Source organism: Periophthalmus magnuspinnatus, chromosome 1 (genome assembly GCF_009829125.3).
Source record: "Periophthalmus magnuspinnatus isolate fPerMag1 chromosome 1, fPerMag1.2.pri, whole genome shotgun sequence".
In the NCBI taxonomy this organism is placed as follows: domain Eukaryota; kingdom Metazoa; phylum Chordata; class Actinopteri; order Gobiiformes; family Gobiidae; genus Periophthalmus; species Periophthalmus magnuspinnatus.
Genome location: NC_047126.1, coordinates 16,972,587 through 16,994,669, shown reverse-complemented (window position 1 = coordinate 16,994,669; position 22,083 = coordinate 16,972,587). Strand labels below are relative to the sequence as shown.

Genomic DNA, 22,083 nt, shown 5'->3' with positions numbered 1-22,083 from the left:
AATCGTGACCATAAACTTACATGTGATTCAGTGCTTCCCTATTCAAACACACAAACACTGACACATTTCCCCACTCCTTTTGTTGGACAACCTCTGCTGCGCTTTAAGTGAGTGACAAGCGAACTCCAAAGAAGACGCAAATAGCTTTAATCCTCCAAAAGACATGATACGGATTTACATGAATAGTGATAATATTGTGATTGTGATCTCCTAACCCTATATCTTAAAGAGGGGGTTTTATGCAAAATCAATTTGTTTGAGCTTTCTACCATATTCTAACATTGTTTCCTCATCAAAACCATGCCTGAAGAGGTTTTAGATGTCATCCATGCATGTTTGAGTATTTTAGCGATCTCACCCAGGTCCTCTTTCAACCCTCCTTATGATTAGCTGTAAGATTCTGTGTTATGTTCAGCCCACAAGCCTATGTCACTCATGCTCCCACATGACAATTCTCCATAAATATACAAAAATGTGATATAAAACTGTACATAACAACTTGACAAACCTGATGTGATGTGCAGTAGTTTCATTAGCTGGATGCTGATAGTGTTGTGATAGTGATTTGAAAGGGGAGTGAAAAAGGAGGGGAGGAAACGGTAACAGGGTGATCCTTATGTGTTAGGCAGTTTATACCCCATAGAAGTAAAATACCCCCTCTTTAAGTTTAAGTTGTTCAGTACAAAATTGTTGTCATAGTCATTCAAGGGGGTTTTAATGATTATTTATTTTCACTTGAAATTGTATTTATTTATTTAATATGGCCATAGCAATTGCATTGGACACACCAGATGCATTGCTTTAGTGGTATAGCAAGAAATGAAAGTTTAATTATGTCAACTGAATAGGATTTTTGATTTTGTTGATCATACTTGGACGACTGAGGGATTACACACACATAAATGCTCATTTTCAGCACCTGCCATTAGGCGTCTGATTAAACTTAAAACAAGCTGCATAGCATTAGAATATTTTAATGCAAGTGAGCACAAGTTTGAGCTAGTCACTTCCAGGCTTCACCCTGACCTATACATCCAGTTTTCCCAGCTTTAGGAAGTCCACATTGTTACTCTGTTTACCGCAGATGTCTTGGCACGCTGTAGTGTGCAAAGGTTCAGCGAGACAAAATGATTGGTCGTGACCCGGTGAAATGAAAACAGGAAGTGGATGAGCAGATTTTAGTAGCGGGGGGTGAGGGTAGCTCTGACCCCTTCACAGCGGGACAAAGTCATCTCCCAGTAGGCGAACACTCTAGTGTCAGTGAAGCGCGGGGCACCTGAGGAGAGTCTTGCCTTTTTAAATGCTTGTAATGATCAGGAAGTGTGAAGCGTATGGCACCTTTTGGCCTGGCATTTCCAAAGTGCAATGTGCAACTGATTGTCTCCTCTACAAAACATAAGGATGGAAAATAAGAAGGTGATCAATCCCAACACGTCTCTCCTATTGTACGTTTTATGTTGGGCTAGTTTAACTCCTTGGTTTAACTGGTTAAAGGTCCTATTACACAAAACTGACTCTTGTGAGCTTTAAGCCATGTTATAATATTGTTACCTCATCAAAAACATACCTGGAGTTGTGTTTTGTTTCATTCACATGTTTGAGTAATCCTGCATTATTGGGCTGTCTGCATCTCCAAAGGTCAAAATGCTCTGCTCCACCTCGTGATGTCATGATGATTGCTCCTTTTACCTTTAGTTCAGTACAGATTGGCAATTCCAGAGTTGAAATCATCCAACTGATTCTAGTGAAAGTGTATGAAGTTTACTAGCACAATATCACTTCCTGTATTACCGCATGACATCACAAAGTGGAGCAGAGTGTTTTCAATTTGAGAGAAGGACTCAGCCTAAATATGCAGGATTTATGTGTTAAACATGTGTGAATGAAACAAAACACAACTCCAGGTCTGTTTGCGACGAGGAAACGTAGATCAGAAAATAGTGAATGCACCCTTTAAGAACTGAACCATAAAATGAACCAGATCTAAACTAGATAAAAAGGAACTAAAGTACAATTATGCACAATGCAGAGAAATGTATTTTAAAATAAGGACTACACTACACTTTTGAATAGATTTAAGTTAGACTATAGGGCTGCAACAACTGGACAATAATTGGAAATGAGTCATTGTTATTTGGGCTATGTAAAGGATTTATCACAAAAACAGTACTCTGAAAGTCATAACATTGAAATTCTTCGAAAACTATGTCCATACAATATGAAGCGCTGCACCTAAACAAGGGCAAAACAAGAGTTATATTTAAACAAGATAAACCGTGTTAAAACAAATTTGCCATTTTGGAACCATCCACATTGCTTGAACCTGAATAAACTCCAGTCTTTGTCATTGGCACGTTGTAGTAAGTTGTCCAAAGATACAGAATCAGGGTTAGACAGAATAAAGCTGTAGCGTAGATTAGATTAGCACATGTTGTCTTCTATTAACACAGTGTCCCAGAGCTGCATCCAAAAACAGTTTGGGCCCTCATGAAGGTGCTCTGAGTGTGTCTGTGCAGGAAGAGTGATCGCTAAATATATCCTGCTTTCCTCACACTCACCAAAAAGGAAGGAAAGGTCACATCGGAGCACCCTTGGGAGGCAAGCACACGCCCGCAAATGATCCTTACACGTGGCACTTTGACGCATACAACTACAATAAATACAAAATGTTAATTAATCCATATAGTGAGGAAAGAGTAATTAATTTGCAGATTTATTTTTTTTTTTGATTTTTTTTTTTTTTTAATCTAAAAATACAAACCCCATTCAAAAAGGTTGTCAGTAAATAAATAAATTGTTTTGGAGAGAGTATTTTGGTAAGTTTTTGATCAATTAAATACAATTGTTTAAATGGCTTAATCAATAGTACATTTTTACAAAAGGCGATGCAACGTATTCGGTTTTGAGTTCATGCCAGAAATCTGATAATATTTGTGAGATAAAACTTTTTGGTCATTTTACAGTCAGAAAACATTATTGTATTGCTTTCTCCTTCTAAACATCTAAACCAAAGTTCATTTAGGCCTGTAGATATTTATAAACACCAAACTGCAAGTCAAAAATCACTACTGCACAATTACTATGCAAATTATCTTTGTGATGTGAGAAATTGATCTCTCACAAAATACCACAAAACATGTTTACCGTCCATATTCAGTTTCAAATCTACAGTATACTTTAAATGACCTACTTACCAGCTGACACTAATGTAACCACAGCAACCAATGTCAATATACCTCAAAGTGATAGTCAATAGTGCAGGCCCACGGGACATCCATTGCCCTAAATACAGATTATATTCAGATGAATAGTTTGGCTTGTTCCAAAGTTCTCCTCGCATGTTCTTGGCACTTGTTCTTAGGTCTAGAATGTGATGTTTCTATTCATTTTGAAACAGGAACAAGAGGACAATGCAAGCCTTCCTTATCAGTTACAGATCTGTGAAGGCCCACGTGTGAATCATCTTTAGCCACAGCTGCTCTGAATTACACAAAGCTCTTATCAGTCCTACCATCTCCAGAACTGCTCTTTTGCATTGACGGCCAAGTCATTTAGCTTTGAGTCTCTGTATTGGACAAGCATCTGCAACCTTGGGTGGCGTGTGTAAAAGTGGGCCCAGGCACTCCGCAGTGGCCAGATAAAGTGCGGGACTATCTCTTTAAACATAGCATGGAGTAATGGGGCTGTCGAGAAAGAATACAAAGAGATGGCGGTCAACATATAGGGCGACTCAAATGCAAATCAGGTCAGACTATATGCTACAGAATATCCAGGGGTTTCAACATAATGAAAAATTAGGACTGTTGCCATAGTGATTAACCATTTAAAACTAAACATCTGATGAATGGGGGAAATGTCCACAAAAGTGTTGCATATAACAGAAAGTATAAACCAATGAATAAATCAGTATGCTATTTATTGTCTTTAGTTTAATTCTATAATGAGTCTAATCCTAAAGCACTGTCTCTACTCTAAAGCCAATATTACAATTTGAATTACATTACATTACATTTTGAATATAATAAGAATATTTTGTTTTAAATTGACAATTGCTATGGCAACGGTCTTTATTTCTCATTATTTTGAAACCCCATGAATATTTGTCCTCAATCAAGGGCAAAAAATATTTTCATTACAGAGATGCAGCTGTACAGTAGAAGATTATAATTATAAAAATAAAGTTAAGAAAATTAAATTATCAGTCATGTGGTAAAAAATAAATAAATAAATAAATAAAAGTCTTTATCAACTAAACTCCCATTGCAAATAATATAAACTTACATTTTAACTTAAATTATAAAAAAATATATATACTTCCCTCATAACATATTTACATCTTCATACACAGTTTTACAACAGTAAGATATGAACAGAATATCCGGTGCTAAACCACAACTAAACCTGATGGTTTATTTAAAATTATATTTAAACATGTATTTGTTTCTGTTGCTTGTACCACAATGGGAAACCCACACCTCAGCTTCAAAGTTAGTATAGACAGCTTTACTATAATGTTAGTTTCAGACATCTGGTTCTTGCTGGTTACGTCTATAAAACTATTTATTTACATGTGAAATCCACAGGTTCACATTTGCTGACTTTGTGGGCTAAGCTTGTTTAACTCTGACTATGTTCATCTAAAGAGGGGTAGTCATGCATATGTTTGTGGTTACCAGCTGTTGTCAGCATGTTAGTAAGTCATTAAAAGACATAGTATGGCATGACCACACACTAAATTTAATTGGGAGCTAAGTTATGGCCTAGTAACCTAGATATATCAAATTTTAAAAGGCCAAGCTGTGGACACATTTTTGGTTTAATTGGCTAGGGGTTTTCACGTATTCTGATGCCCCTAGTGGCAGAGTTTGTCAGTGGTTTGGACATAGAAAAGGAAGGGGCTGAGGTTAACCTCAAGTAAACCTAGAGGAAGACTACAGATACTGGATATAAGGACAAGTTTGAGGAAAGAGGATGCAAAAGCTTGAGCCATGTCAGCCAAACAGTACATAGAAAAAACAAACGATAAGAGAGATTACTTTTCTTCTTTTAAATTTGTAAATGTATAATTGTGCTGCAAAAAACAAAATCAGACAACTGCATGACTCTAATTAAATATCATATTAGTGATTGCAAACTTGTAAGAAAGAGGCACGTAAATTGTTTTATATTGAATAAAATTGAAATGAATAACTTGATGATTAGGTTTTGCAGACGAGAGGTGCACATTCTGCCAGATGTTTTTTTCAGTTTAGTTGTGGAGATGTTCTTCCCACAGTCTGACAGCACACATAGGCTCCTGACGAGTCATTGGAAGGAGAGAATAAAATTTTGAAATGAACTTCCTTGCATTGTGCACGACTGAATGGAGCAGATGAAGGATAGGAGAGCTATTATATGGGACCCCATAAGTGCTCACTGCAGTCCACAGTTACGAATAAAAATAAAACGTTGATCCCGGCAGATTATATCGCTTTTGTAATTCTTGGAATGATAAAAAACTAAAGGAGTTGGAGTAAAGGATTATGAAAAATTGAGGGAGTGTGTAAACCATATAGACTGAAGGTTTGTGCGAGCTATTCACCTTATTCCAGAAGTTGCCGTGGGCGCTGCTATCGCTAGTCAGGATGTATTATTTAGCATTGGGCTGTCGATCTTGACAGGAAATAAGTTCTATTACAGACTACGAAGCCTCCCAGAGAATGGGTGCAGTGTTGACTTCTTGGTGCTTTATATCTGTCATGATGTCAGTTTCCCTGTCCTCCCGTGCTCTCTCCCCCTCCCCTACCTGTGTGTCTGGAGCTGGGTGGAGTGCCTGACTCCTCCCGTGCACACCTGGGGTGCATCAGCCTAATCACCACCACCTGCTGCTGAGTACAAGAAGGCTTGGCAGTCTACACTCGGTGCCAGACCGTCCGCGTGTAAAACGTGAATGTTTCTTGCTAAGCTTTGTTATATGGTACTTTCCGGCAAATGCTCATTTGGATTTATGCACCCTCCAGATTCCTGCCTCTACTCGCCCAGCTCCTGCCGCCACGTTCCAGTCCCGGTATCGCTTCCAGCTCGTCTTGTCTCCTGCTCGTCTCGTCTCCTGCTCGTCTCGTCTCCTGCTCGTCTCGTCTCCTGCTCGTCTCGTCTCCTGTCCGGTCCTGGTCTCTGGTTTGTCACCCGCTCCCCGCTCTGGTCTTCGTCTGATCCGCCTGCCCTGGTACCGCACCTGCTTCTATCCCCGTCCTGGTCCTGTCCTGCCCGCCTCTACCTGCACCGCACCCGCCTGACCCGTCTCCCGCTCCCCGGTTCCTGTACCTGCTCTTGTGACCTGTTTAAAGACTGCATTTTCACCGCTGTAAATAAACACTGTTAAAACTGCTCTGGTCTGCATCCTTTGGTCCTATCCGCACCGTTACGACAGAACGGTCTGGCCACTATGGACCAAGCAGGCTCAGATCCGGACCAGATGCGCCGCCTCACGCACTCTCACCCCGAGGCGGTGCTGGGTCAGCACGAACAATCCATTCGAACTCTATTGGAGCTAAATCAGACATTGTCCCAGCAGGTGGCACAGCTTAACCACCAGGTGGCCGCGCTCCTCGTCACCCCGCCTGCTGCAGCTGGAGCGCCACCATGCCTCCCGGAGCCGAGAGGCACGGATCCGGAGCCGTATGCTGGACAACCTCACCTCTGTCGCGGATTCCTGTTCCAGTGCGAGTTCATGTTCCAGCAATGCCCTTCTCGTTTCAGCTCGGGGGCCACCAAGATCCGATATATATGTGGATTACTCCGGGGCAGAGCTCTCCAGTGGGCAGAGGCGCGCCTAATGAAGACGTCTGTGGATAGCCTGGATTTTAATGAATTTGTGTCCACGTTTAAGCTGGTGTTTGACCACCCGCACTACCAGGACAATGCTGCCTCCCGGTTATTGACTCTCAGCCAGGGCTCCAGGACGGTAGCGGATTATTCCATTGAATTCTGGACACATGCGGCGGAGCTGGACTGGACGGACAGCGCGCTGCGGGCTGTGTTTGTGCGGGGCCTGAACGAGACTTTGAAAGATGAATTGGTTTCCCGGGACGAACCCCCCGACCTGCGGACCCTCATCTCCCTCACTCACCGTATAGACAACCGCCTACGGGCTCGTCGCCGAGAGAGACGCCGGTCACCGGTCCCGCCGGAGCCACGCGCTGCCCCGCCCCCGCCGGATGAGCCCATGCAACTCGACAGGACCCTTGTGTCGACCGAGGAGCGTCAACGGAGGCGTCGTCTGGCCGGGGCTTGCCTCTACTGCGGTGAGCGCGGACATTATGTGGTCACTTGCCCAGTTCGGCCAAAAGGGGGGGCCCACCAGTAGCACTGGGAGTACTGGTGGGCGAGCAACACATCCTGGACTCTTCTAATAGACTGCGGCTCAGCGCCACCCTGTGCGTTCGCACAGAGACCTTATGCGTTTCCGCCCTTATCGACTCCGGGGCTGAGAGGGACTTTATTGATGCCCAAGTCGCGGAGCAGCTCGGGGTCTACCTGGAGCCCCTCGAACGCCCCTTAAATGCCCAGGGGCTCAATGGACGTTTTCTGGGGCACATCACTCACATCACAGAACCTGTCACCGTGATTCTGTCCGGCAACCACCAAGAGAACCGTCAGTTTCATGTCCTGTCCTCCTCCGCTTCTCCTCTGGTCCTTGGTTACCCCTGGCTACGCGCCCACAACCCTGTTTTCGATTGGGCCAGGGGCGGAGTTTCGGGCTGGAGTCCCGATTGCCACGCCAAGTGCCTTCGGTCCGCCCTCCCTCCGGCCGGGAGGTCCGTTCCTGTCGCTGATCCGTCCCCAGACACCCCCAATCTGTCCTCGGTGCCTGCTGAATATCACGACCTGGGGGAGGTTTTTAGCAAGAGCAAGGCCCTCTCTTTACCGCCCCACCGTCCATATGACTGCGCCATTGACCTCCTGCCGGGTGCCCCACTACCATCTAGCAGGCTATATAACCTGTCTAAACCTGAACGCGAGTCAATGGAGGACTATATCCGTGGGTCCCTGGCTGCCGGAATCATCCGCCCGTCCACTTCACCCGTGGGAGCGGGGTTCTTCTTTGTGGCTAAGAAGGACAAATCCCTGCGGCCTTGCATTGATTACCGGGGTCTGAACAATATAACCGTAAAGAATAAATACCCGCTTCCCTTACTGGACTCGGCATTTACGCCCCTCCACGGTGCGACCATCTTCTCAAAGTTGGATTTGCGGAATGCGTACCACCTGGTGCGCATCAGGGAGGGAGACGAATGGAAGACGGCCTTCAAGACACCCCTGGGACATTTCGAATACTTGGTTATGCCCTTCGGTCTCACCAACGCCCCTGCCGTATTCCAAGCCCTCATCAACGATGTGCTCCGTGATTTCCTTAACCGATTCGTCTTTGTTTACTTGGATGACATCTTGATTTTCTCGCGGTCCCCCCAGGAGCATCATCAGCACGTTCGCCAGGTTCTCCAGCGCCTCCTCGAGAATAAACTGTTCGTGAAAGCTGAGAAATGCGAGTTTCACGCAGAGGAGGTCAGCTTTTTGGGCTTCATTGTGGGGCGGGGCCAAGTAAGAGCTGACCCTGAAAAGATCCAGGCTGTCACTGAGTGGCCCGTTCCTACCAGCCGGAGACAGCTCCAGAGATTTATCGGCTTTGCCAATTTTTATAGACGTTTCATCCGGGATTTTAGTAGGGTTATCTCGCCCTTAACTAAACTCACCTCTCCTGCTTTGCCGTTTGCCTGGTCTCCTGAGGCGCAGACAGCCTTCGAGAAGCTTAAGAGACTATTTACCTCCGCTCCCATCCTGCACCAGCCCGACCCTTCACGGCAATTCATCGTGGAGGTCGACGCCTCCGACTCGGGAGTGGGGGCCGTGCTTTCGCAGAGGTTCGACCCCCACAACCGCCTCTGTCCCTGCGCCTTCTTTTCCCGGCGATTGTCCTCGGCCGAGGTCAATTATGATGTGGGGGATCGGGAGCTCCTTGCCGTAAAGCTGGCCTTGGAGGAGTGGCGCCACTGGCTCGAAGGGGCGGAGCAACCATTCATCGTCTGGACCGACCATAAAAACTTGGAGTACATCCAGTCCGCCAGGCGCCTCAATCCCCGTCAAGCTCGTTGGTCCCTCTTCTTCAGCCGCTTCAACTTTCTCCTCACCTACCGCCCCGGATCTCGGAACGTCAAACCAGATGCCCTCTCCCGCCAGTTCGCCCTGGAGGATAGCCCGGTCACCGCAGAAACAATTATCCCCTCCTCGTGTGTGGTGGCCGCGGTCCATTGGGATATCGAGGACACCGTCCGAGAGGCCCAGACCAACGACCCCGACCCAGGTAACGGCCCTCCAGATAAACTGTTTGTTCCCGATTCTGTCCGGTCTCAGGTGCTCCAGTGGGTCCATGCCTCCCGTTTCGCCTGCCATCCTGGTGCCGGTCGCTCTCTCTCCCTCCTCAGGAGACGCTTCTGGTGGCCCACGATGGACACAGACACCCGGGCTTATGTCGCCGCCTGCCAGGTATGTGCTCGGGCCAAGGCCTCCCACTCACCCCCTTCTGGTCTCTTGCATCCTCTCCCAGTTCCTCGTCGCCCTTGGTCCCACATCGCCTTGGACTTCGTGACGGGCCTTCCCCCTTCCCAGGGGAACACGGTGGTTCTCACCATTGTGGACCGCTTCTCCAAGGCCGCCCATTTCGTTGCCCTGCCTAAGCTCCCCACAGCCAAAGAAACTGCCGACCAGCTGACCAGTCATGTCTTCCGACTCCACGGCATCCCGGTGGACATCGTGTCCGACAGAGGGACCCAATTCACCTCTCAGGTATGGCGGTCTTTCTGCGACAGTTTGGGGGCCACGGTTAGCCTCACATCCGGGTTCCATCCACAATCTAATGGGCAGACGGAGCGGGCCAACCAAGACCTGGAGTCGGCCCTACGGTGCACAGCCTCCGCCAACCCCGCGACCTGGAGTACTCACCTACCCTGGATAGAGTACGCTCACAACTCCCTCGTGAGTTCCGCCACTGGTATGTCCCCCTTCGAGGCATCGCTGGGATATCAACCCCCTCTCTTTCCCACGGAGGAGAGGGACCTCGCCGTCCCGTCTGTTCAGCGCCATCTCCAGCGCTGTCGCCGGATCTGGAAGAAGGCCAGGGCGGCCCTTCTTCGGGCTGGAGCGCGCACTAAGGCGACGGCCGATCGCCACCGTGTCCCGGCGCCCGTATACCAACCTGGCCAGATGGTTTGGCTCTCCGCCAAGACGGTCCCGCTGAAGACGGACTCCCGTAAGCTGTCCCCCCGATTCCTGGGACCGTTTAAGATCATGAGGATCATAAATCCATCGGCGGTGCGCCTCCAGTTACCCCCGTCTCTCCGGATTCATCCGACCTTTCACGTCTCCCAGGTTAAACCAGTCCGGACCAGCGACCTGTGCCCTCCGGCCGATCCCCCACCGCCCGCCCGAGTCATTGACGGCCACCCGGCGTTCACCGTCCGCCGCCTGATTGACGTTCGTCGCCGTGGTAGGGGCCTCCAGTACCTCGTCGATTGGGAGGGTTACGGTCCGGAGGAGCGATCCTGGGTGCCCAGGGCACGCATTCTGGACCCCGACATGGTGAGAGACTTCCACCGCGCTCATCCTGACAAGCCTGGGGGTCCACCAGGAGGTGGACCTTAGGGGGGGGGTACTGTCATGATGTCAGTTTCCCTGTCCTCCCGTGCTCTCTCCCCCTCCCCTACCTGTGTGTCTGGAGCTGGGTGGAGTGCCTGACTCCTCCCGTGCACACCTGGGGTGCATCAGCCTAATCACCACCACCTGCTGCTGAGTACAAGAAGGCTTGGCAGTCTACACTCGGTGCCAGACCGTCCGCGTGTAAAACGTGAATGTTTCTTGCTAAGCTTTGTTATATGGTACTTTCCGGCAAATGCTCATTTGGATTTATGCACCCTCCAGATTCCTGCCTCTACTCGCCCAGCTCCTGCCGCCACGTTCCAGTCCCGGTATCGCTTCCAGCTCGTCTTGTCTCCTGCTCGTCTCGTCTCCTGCTCGTCTCGTCTCCTGCTCGTCTCGTCTCCTGCTCGTCTCGTCTCCTGTCCGGTCCTGGTCTCTGGTTTGTCACCCGCTCCCCGCTCTGGTCTTCGTCTGATCCGCCTGCCCTGGTACCGCACCTGCTTCTATCCCCGTCCTGGTCCTGTCCTGCCCGCCTCTACCTGCACCGCACCCGCCTGACCCGTCTCCCGCTCCCCGGTTCCTGTACCTGCTCTTGTGACCTGTTTAAAGACTGCATTTTCACCGCTGTAAATAAACACTGTTAAAACTGCTCTGGTCTGCATCCTTTGGTCCTATCCGCACCGTTACGACAATATCATATTTTAACACCAAACCTTTTCCCAAATTCTCCATTGAAATGAATGGGGTTCCTACTTAACTGGAAGTGCCACCACAAAAAAGCAAGGTTTAGTAGCATTTACAGCAAAAGTGGGCGGGGTCAATAGGAACTAGTTAGTTAGATTTATACCTGTACTTAGGCTATACTAGGTCTTAACAAAATTGCTGATTTGACCAACAAAAAATGAAAATCAGTCAGTGAAACAGTCATTGGTTAACAGCAAATAAGCACAACAAACAAACAAATTGATAAGTGTCCCAGAGCGTCACCTGTCAAGAGCCTTCTTATTTGCAAGGGAAAAAAGTGGGGAAATAAACCCAAACTAGGGTCACTAGTCCAATAGCAGTGGCTAAAAACTTTTTTCTTTTTTTAACAAAGTTTTAATTTTTGTTTATGTACATTATCAGAGCACAATCACATGATACTTGCCAGAATTATGTACATGAAACCTTGCAACCTCACACACGTTTTATATCACAAAGTTATAGCCATGCATCCATCCACACATGTCACACTTTTTCCCCCCTTTTCTCAATGCAAATACGTAAGAGAAAAATACTAAAACACAGTGTCTGGCCACATTTCAATGCCACTTTGAACCACTACACTGTTTAGTCTGATAATGGCCAAATATGACTCTTCATCAGAGCAGCACTGTACTAAATCGTGCCATCCAGCTGCCCTGAACTTTGAAAGAGAGAGACACTGAGAGGACCTTGGTCTGTGTAGTGCGGAAATAAGACACCCATCCAATGACCCACTTCACATGTATTAGAGATTCCATTAAAATGTCAACCTCCCCACCCACATGCTCTACCAGTGCAGCTGACACACTCCTCTCCTCTTTTCGTCCTCTCATCACCCTTTCGTTATCCCTCCTCCCACCTTCTCTACAGTATATTCAGTCTGGATCTCCTTATAACACCAAATATAGAGCTATGATGATTTGGCTATAAAAGTGTGATTTTGAAAGAAAAAGCATGGCAGGTGTTGGAAGCAAAGATGGTTTATTTGTTCACACCTCACTTGGGAGTTAATTATATTTCTTGTTAGAAGTTGGAACTTTCTGACAACTACATAAAAAAAAAAAAGTCTTGACTACAAAATCGTCCAGGTTGGTTTAACTATATGTTCTGGTGCAGTTTTGTCAAGGGTTTAACTGTACAATCGAATCGAAATTTAGCATATCGCACAAGACTACCATTTTTGAGACAATAAATGCATAAAAAAAACTAAACTTGGGGTGACAGTAGCTCAGTTGGTAGTGTGATTCCACCTCCCACAAATGAATACTGTCAGTGTGTCCTTGTGCATGACACTTAACTCACCTCGGCCCCAGTGTTTGCGTACACTGGTGTATGAATGTGTGTGTGAATGGGTGAGTGGTTTCTTGATGTAAAGTGCTTTGAGTGCCTTGCAAGTGGAAAATGGCGACCATTTACCATTTAAACCTGTAGTTTACATTTGTACAAACTTGTTCTGAAATATAATTATTGACTTAGCTTTTCAGTTCATACTTAAGTAATTTGTTCTGGATGTGTTTAAAATGTGAACTTTGAAGAACATCTTATTAAGCCATAAATCACAAATCTAAAAAGCATGTTCTCCAAATCAAATGTTATGTTGTTCTAATTGTTATTCAACATTGCCAAAGTTTAGCACAGCGGATTAATAATTGTTTGCCCATATATCAAAGAATAGGACTTCAAAATCAATACATAGAATAATTCAAAGCTATATTTTTTTCAATAATATGTAATATATATGGAACAACTTGTGTGGAAAGTTGTTCTGTGAGTATAACTGATGAGGATACACCTAGAGCATGAATCATTTAAAGAGATTTTAAAAAGAAAAACATTTATTTTTAGTAGCATAGGAGTATAATTTTCCTTGTAAAACCCCATCACCCTTGTGTTGTTTAGCCCTATATTAGACATAGATTCATCAATATTAAAACCTAGTTCCTTCCTCTGGTAAAGAGTTTGTTGCATACAGACTGTACCCTTCTTCAAAATGGCTCCATTCTTTCTCCATGATAAAATCTCACTGCTGCAGAAAAAAGGACTATTAACTTTTAATACAGCCGGTAAGCCACAAATTTAAACTGCTCCGGCGCTCTGCTCTCATATGATGTAAGGACTCGTAAAGTAAACAATAAAGTGTCTTTCTGTCCTCAAAGCACCTTAATACCAGAGTTCACTATAATTCAATTAACAAACACAGCTTTAAAGTTTATGTGTTGTCAGGATCATGTTGGATTTAACCACCAGATTTTACTGTCTTGGAGAATTTGATGGGCATTCAGGGTCTGGCATTTTGCTGTCCAAGTTGGTGATGCAGTGTCCCGTGTGGCCTCTCCTTCGTGTGGAGTGCCTCAAGCGTCAGTTCTTGGGGCTCTCCTTTTTTCGCTTTACCTGTTGCCTCTTGGGTGAATTCTCTGAAAACACAAGGTGTCATTTCATTTTTATGCAGATGACTGCCAGTTTTGCCACTGAACCAGGCTAAATCTCTTGTTGAGTGCTTGGGTGAAGTCAAAGCATGGATGGCTTCTAACTTCCTGCAATTCAATGAGAAAAAAATCATAGTGTTGTTTTCTCCATGCTTTTATTACCTTTTGTTTAGATTATTGTAATTCACTTCACACTAGATTTAGCAAAACCTCACTGCCACTTACAGCAGCCACCCAACTTTTAACTGGATCACGTAAATTTGATCACATATTCCCCATCGTTCAGTCTCTTCACTTGCTCCCTGTGTACCTTCTCAATGATTCTATGTGCTTTTAAATGTCCTCATGGTCTGGCCCCTCAGTACCTATCCAATCTGCTTGTACCTCACAGCCCCTCTTGTGCACTCGGGTCAGCAGATCAGGCTCCATGTCCCAAAGACCAGGAGAAAACAAAGAGTGGCTGCTATAAGGCTGTAGAATGAGCTCCCTCTGCACATTAGACTGTCTGACTCACTCCCTGTTTTTAAGCCCCTCCTAAAGACTCACTTTTTCTCCTTGAATTTAACTCAGCTCGAGTGTTGACTTTTTACCATTTGTCATTGTTAGTTAAGTGTTCTGTTTAATTTGTGTACAGCTCGTTGACCGACTGTGTTGTTTTTAAAGTGTTTTAGAAATAAAGTTGAGTTGAGTCAGGATAATGTTAACAAAGTTCTAGTTTAGTCTAGTCTGGCTTTATTTTATTACATCTATCAGCGAAGAAGTTTATTTCCAGTTATTATGTCGTTAGGCTGGTCAGAAACACTCAGGTTTATATTGTGCAAACAAAAATAAGCAATTTGTGGCATGGACCCTTGAGTATTGCTAGGGTTCAGCCGCACCAGTCAAAAGTATTCTGAACAATACTTAAGACCTCTCAAAAAGTCCAAAAGGAATAAAATGTTAGTTTTGTTGCATGCGTATTAGGGAAGCCTTTCTCAGTCAACCAGCATTTTTATTAGTTGACTTATTATTGGGATTACAAGGATTTCTGTGGACAAATATCAGTGAAGGGAAAGTATGGGGTGAGATATGGGGTAAACCACATGGAGGAAACCCACCCAGACACAAGGAGAAACATGCAAATTCCACACAGAAGGCCTGGGCGACCCGGAGATTGAACCTTTTGTAACCTTCTTGCGATGAAGCATAAGTTCTAGCCACTCAAACCACTGCGCTGGCTCTAATATATATGCCCTAAAATACTGATAACACGAATCCTTACTGTAAACGAGCTTCCCTCTCCACATGCCTCACATGTAACTCATAAAACTGACCTATCTCCATGGAGAAGGTTCAAAGTCTTTAGTCATACACTCTGCTGTACTACCCCAAGTCACGGTCGCCCTATATATAAAAGCAGTGTTTGCTTTCCAAGGGGAAGCCATCTCGACATGTTAAGTGGAAATTCCGACCTTGAGATGTGTGCAACAGACATGCCCCTATTGGAACTTTAAAATTCCAGCTACAGAGGACATCCGCACCATATAGCATACTTTACATCGGCCAGCGCTCTCCACGTACTTCTAGTAATAGCACTCTCTAAGCTGTGCACAGTGTTTGCCTAAAAAGTGACCTTAGATGCACAAGCCCTACTGCTGCTTAAGCCGTGCGCCCCACCCACCTCGTTCACTACATACCCCACATGCCCCACGTGTCTGGATGCTTGTACGGTTACATTTTTTGGTACAGAAGTGGAGATGTGGCTCACAGCTGTTGACACGCTGGACATTTAATCCACTGTGCCGAGATCAGGGTGCGGGCACAGCTCAGACTGCCCCTCCCGGCCCATGTGAGAGAGGGAGAGGAAGGGGGGGGCACGCGCCTGCCAGAGGGATTAGCTCAAAGATGGATAGAGTGATAGTGAGGCAGGACACACAGCGAAAAAGGATTCTGCTCATACTACAAGCTTTGGTGTGGCGACTACAGTTACTGAATTGGAAGCTTAGGGACAGCCTTTCATGCATGTCACATAAGCAGGGGTAAAAAGTAACTGAGTAGATTTTGAGGGTATTTTTTTAATATACTGGTACTTGTAAATTTTTATACTTTGTAATTGTACATTGCTACAGTTAAAATCATTGTTTTAAGGGATCCATTGATTTGTATGTTGTTAATTCCTATGGCAACAGTATACTTTGTCATTTGAAACCAATGGGTCTCATGTATTACAAAAATAAAGCTGCTGTTTTCTCAAAATTCTCTATCAAAACATGATAGCCTTTACAGAGTTCATAATGTTTACAGTAACAATGCTGCCCTTAATACATAGCTGCACTTTGTTGTGTACCATAGTGTGTCCAGTATGCTATTTAAAATACTTCCACTATTTCAGGTATGCATTGTTCAGAAAGCATTATACTGTTTTGACCGGACGATCTTGTCGACCACCATGAATCTACCAAACAGCGTTGGTTAAGCCCATGTGGACTTTGTTACATAATGCTATTTGTATTCTACAGACCCCATAAATCATAAATGTGCTTTAGATCACCCCCCCTCCATGAGACAGAAATCCCCCTCTCTAAGCTTTTCAGACAAGCCACATCACAAAGACCCGGAAATAGAGTGATGAGTAACAGGGAGTAACCGGCGGCAACAAAACACCAGAAATAATGGGACATTGGCCACAAATGCAGTGACCCAGTTGAGTGAAATCCGGAGTCCATTGGCCCAATTGGATTGATTGTGTTGGTGTAGATAATGAGAGATACAGAATAGTTGGTAGTTTAAAAAAAGGTTGGATTTTTAATTGAGTTAAAAATCCAAATGCTCATTGATACAGAAGCTTGTATTGAAACTATATACTAAACTGAGAAAGAATCAATACTTTAAAAAAAAAAAATCACATAACTAGGACAATGTTTTAATCTTTCCTGAATAGTTTTTCACTGGACTTAATGTTAATCAGAGCCAGTATAAAGTGTTTTCTATTATATAAAATGACTGGATTAATCATCATTGCTGTATTGAAACAGTAAGAATATTTTCCTTGGTAAGAATCAATAAATAAATGCTTATAACGATATGCAAGTACTTGCTGGTGCTTTACGAGGAATGTTTCAGAGTATGACATTAAACTGATGTATGTTGCCTTTTTTTTCTTTTTTTTTTCTATTATAGGTGTTTTAACAGCTTGAAAAACATGCAGTCTTATCGTGAGTGGAGTCGTCTCTCCATAGATCTGACTTGGCATACTGACATCATCAGATTTCTCAGTTTCAATCCATTCTGTCTGTAAAAAGCATCTCCAAAAACTCCTTTTAATATTACGCTACATTAGAAACTCTGATAGAATTTAGTAAACATAGAATGGCCAAGCATCTTTTAACCAAGGACTGAATATTTGTGTGTGATTAAAGTATTGTAAAAGTTAATCCACAAAATACTCCCCATTTACCAACAGTTCTTCCTTCAGTATACTCTAAACAGACATATTCAAATCATATTCAAATCCAAAAATAGAGCAGTGTGCGTAGTGTGGACTCTTGATTAAATAGTTTGTGTGCTATTTTTTGACAGTGAGCTTGAGGGAAGGTAATTAAAGCAATCTGCAATTACACTCAAAAGCGGCAAAGCGTTTGATGGGACTGCTTTGTTGGTGATTACATGCTTGCTATGGAAAGCAGCTCATTTGCATCTTAATTTGTTGAATATTTTTGCTGGATTCTCACAACTTTTGGGGAAAATATTTCTTACTAAATTACTTATAATAACAAGGCTCAGAGACCAGAATTCAAAACCAAGCAACGGTTTGTGCTTTTATGTATTAAAATCACAATTTCAACTTTGACCTGTACATCATATAAGCTTAAAGGAGCCATATTACGCTATTTTTTCTGATTTGATATGATGTTTTCGCTTCAAAAACATACTTTGAGTTGTGTTTTGTTTCATTCACACGTTTAACACTCAAACCCTGAATACTTTGGGTGAGTTCAAATATGACGAATATGACAAAACAACAATCTCCAATATTTACGATGTAATTTGTTTTTGTCAAAGAGTCTGCCGCCTGATTGTCTCCATGTTTTTGCTTAGCCTAGAGTGTTCCGCAGTATAGCTTTAAATTGCTGTGTCTTCAGGGAGACAAGTGGTGACACCATTAAACCATGTTACAAGTCAGAGCTGTGGAGGTTGTGGTGGTTCTCAGTAAGAACGTATATACTTAGTTACTTTAGAGCAATGATAATACTATGTGAAATGAATGCAGAATAGATATAATTAATGCCATACTGTGAATCATTCCAGGCAAAACAATAACATCTCCCGCGACGCAAGCAGGTAGAGGACCCCCGAATAGAGAAGTTATATAGTGCACATTTAAGATTAATTTATTTATTTATTTTTAAATCAGTAACTTGGAAATGATTTTGAATTTATTTTTGATGTTTTGTTCGTGCAGCTCACCATAACTTTTCCTTTTCAATTTGACCCAAAATACCACTTAAACTACCTTCCAGTCCCAGTGTCCTGTTTCTTCTTATACTGCATTGAAAAAAACAAAAAAAACAAAAAAACAAAACTTCAAATCCCCACCATAAGACTTCATATTTGCACTCTGGGACAGCCCCGCACTTGTGTTATGTCAGTGCAGTTGTTTTGATGGTCACACTCTGCTGAGGCCTGCTCTTCATGACGGATGGGGCTTAGGCTGAGTCCTGCTGAGGCCTCCACAGTTGGATCCATCTTCTGGAGCCCCGGTGCCATTTTAACATGTGTTCCTCCAACGCAGAATCCCCATTTGTTTCCCTGCTCCATGTCATGTAGAGATCTCTGGCAGCAATGATAGATGGAGTCTAGATAGAAGTTCAACACTGACATTATTTTTAGTCATGGAGTAATTTATTGCCACATCACTGCATAGCAAAGCGTCAGGATATGTGAACCAGACCATGTGTTTTTATTTCTGACTACAAATAAAATGAGTGACAGAACATGATACTGTAGGCTTACATTTTTTACACTAAAAGGTTCAGTGGAGTGACCGATGTGTCATGTGCCAGTGAACCAAAGACAAAGTTCAACTATGACGGACAATAAAGTTTAAGAAAAAAACGGTTGGGAGTAGGTCGGAAAAGAAAATTCAGTTTGATAGTGGATCATAGACTAAATGTAGTTCTACACATACATATGAAATAATATAAAAAAATCATATCAGCAAATATACTATAAATATACTATACTATAAATATAAGTCCAAATCTAGTTAAGTAATTACTGAAATAACTGAAATAACTTTCAACTCATTTTGAGATGGTTTTGAAATTGTTTTCTGGACGATGATCTCTAAAACAGAAAACAGGTATATTTGTTATTTGTCCACAGTGGGGCGCCAGTGGCAAAAAGTGATGTTGTGTCCTTAGGCAAGGCACTTCATCCACATTGCCTAGTATGAATGTGGGGTGTGTGTGTGTGACTGTTGGTGGTGCTCGGAGGGGCCAATGGCATAGATTGGCAGCCTTGTTTCGTTGGTTACATTATTATTATTAGTAGTAGTAGTAGTATTACCATTATTATTATTATTATTATTATTATTATTATTATTATTATTATTATTATTATTATTATTATTATTATTATTATTATTATTATTATTATTATTATTATTATTACTATTATTATCATTGAGTGTCTCCAAGCAGAATCGTAGTGCAGTAAAAATATGATTCCATTCTGCTATGAATATGTGTAAAACAAGAAAAGCACTTGCAAGATATATTTAAATAAATAAATAAATAAAAATCCTTCACATAATCACCTTATAGAATCCTCTAACACATTTCTCTCATGTTTTGCGCAGGTTCGACCCACGGCGCAGACCCAGGGGCGACCTCCGGCCACAACTCCCCCTCCTCCTCCCCCCTGACCCCGAGTGCTTTGGGCAGTGGCAGCTCTGACCCCGCCCTCAACGGAGGTCTGTGCTCCGCGGCTTACTGCAGCTCAGCGGGAGGTGAGTTCAAACCTGCGACTGGGGCTATAACTACACAAGCACTTACAATCAATCACTGCAGAAGAGAGGGAGAGGAGGCAGGGAGCAGATGTCAGATGCCCACTATTCAGTAAGGACAGAGCGCCACGGTCCCAGTGCGACAAAACTACAGCTGGATACACGGATGAATCGGGCCTGTGCAGATGATAAGTCACACCGCACACATTGTTACGTAAACAGTCCCAAAGCAGGGTCGCTCGCTGTGAAAAACACCTGATTCACACATCCTGTTTTTATTATGTAAGATTAATTTTCCATCTATCACTTCGACATCACATTGTTTTAGTAGTCGGCTATATACAAGCTATTCCCCAGAGAAAACATCATGCTAAGAGCTGCTGACAGTTTATAAGCCCCTCTTAAACATCTTTGGTCATTCCTTGGGTTTCATTCATTTATTTATTTTTGCACCCATGTAACTTTTAAGATTTGTCTCCATGGAGATGTTAATGGTTTGGCTGAAATGTTTTGGCTTAGTGGCATCATTTGTTTCTCTGCTTGTTGATGGATTTATTTCGAGTGACAGTAGCTTGGTAGAGTGTTTGTCTACTGATCCGGAGGTTGGCGGTTCGAATCCCGGTCTCGACGTAAACATCATGAGTTTAGCAGTCAGATCCACTGACCCACAGTTTGACAGTCCTACAGATGAATGCTATTGTTGTGTTCTTGGGCAAGACACACCCAGTATCGGCAAAAATTAGTGTATGAATTTGTGTGTGAATGAGTGAGTAGTTCCTTGATGTAAAGTGATTTGAGCACCTTGAAGGTAGAAAAGGGCTACATAAAAACATAACCATTTACAATTTAATGCCATACTGCGGAAAATTCTAGGCAAAGCAATAACCTCTCTATGCGAAGGAGTTAGTTGGTGTAAGAGAAGCTGGGAATATGGTCACATGGAGAAAGGTGCAGCACAGTGACGAGAAAAATCAGGGCAATCAATACACTAATTAGCAATATTGGCAGCATTTTATTTAGGGGCTGACTTAAATTAAATTACTAGTCTAATCCAAACCCCTAATAAAGTAACGTGTTGTAAAAATAACCAAATGTGTTCATACTAAAGTGCAGGCCTAGTTATTATAAAGTGGTACAGCCATATTTATCAGTTGGTAGGTTGGAAAATGTGCGTCACTGTAGGCTGCTAAACCTTCTATATTAGCATTTTTCTAATCCACTGCGTTTGTCTCACCTCAGGGACCACCCCCAACTCTCCGATCAGCCTGCCCAAGTCCCCCACCTTCCCATCAGGCCGCTCGCCGTGGACTGACGAATGCTCCATCTGCTACGAAAACATGGTGGACACCGTCATCTACGCCTGCGGTCACATGTGTCTCTGCTACACCTGCGGCATCAAGCTGAAGAAGATGTCCAACGCGTGCTGTCCCATCTGCCGGAGACAAATCAAAGACATTATCAAGACCTACCGAAGCACATAAAGAAATGAACACCAAAAAGTGAATGGTTTGAAATCGCAGATGCTAGGAAGAAGTAGTTTCAGGACTTGACGTGGTACCGAGGATTTCCTGTTGATTGGTTTTGACATGACCTTTACCGAGGCTCAATACGCTTCATTGGATAGGTCGTGTACACTTTGGACTTTGCAGCACTTTTGAGTGACTGTGTTTTTCGCCTGAAAGAGTTTTTTGGTCTCCGTCAGGCAACTTCAGAACCCTATATTTCTTAGTTGAAGAGCCATGTCAGGAAGTCACCGCTAAATGGGCTAATAATGTGACATCTTTGGAGTAGAATGTCCAACTAAAAAGCGCTGGAATTTACCAACTAAGATAAAAGCACACAGTGATGGTCTCAGTACGTCACAACTTGTGTCTGTGCCACTGAGAAAAACAGAAAACTGAATTAGCAAACTTCTGATATTGTCATGTTGGCTAGCTGTTAGCGACAGTGTGGTGGTGCTGATTAGCCTATAATGCATAGGATTGTAACATCTTGTATTATCTAATGTACTTTATGGTAGTTCTATTGCTAACAGTGGTGGTAGCTATGTTATTGTGCTAGCAAGTGGCTTACTCTCTGCAATGTGGTATGTCGCACTGAAGTTAGTATTGTTAGCATTGTCTCTGGAAAATCAAATTAAGATAAATGCGACAAAGTTAAATATCATTCAGATCTTAAAAGTGACAGAAATAAAAAGATGAAAAAGTAAGAAAAAGATTATTCTCCTCAGGGCCAACTATATTTTAGGGAATCTAC

At 43.6% G+C, this 22,083-nt stretch overlaps 1 protein-coding gene across 1 annotated transcript in view; it reads left to right on the top strand.

Moving 5' to 3' along the window:
• neurl1aa (neuralized E3 ubiquitin protein ligase 1Aa) overlaps positions 1-22,083 on the top strand; it is a 64,126-nt gene extending 42,043 nt beyond the window's left edge. Inside the window, exons 5-6 of the mRNA XM_033974706.2 lie at positions 19,681-19,830; positions 21,067-22,083. Coding sequence (XP_033830597.1) covers positions 19,681-19,830; positions 21,067-21,308 — 392 coding nt within the window. The 3' untranslated portion in view covers positions 21,309-22,083. The remainder of the gene's footprint in view (positions 1-19,680; positions 19,831-21,066) is intronic.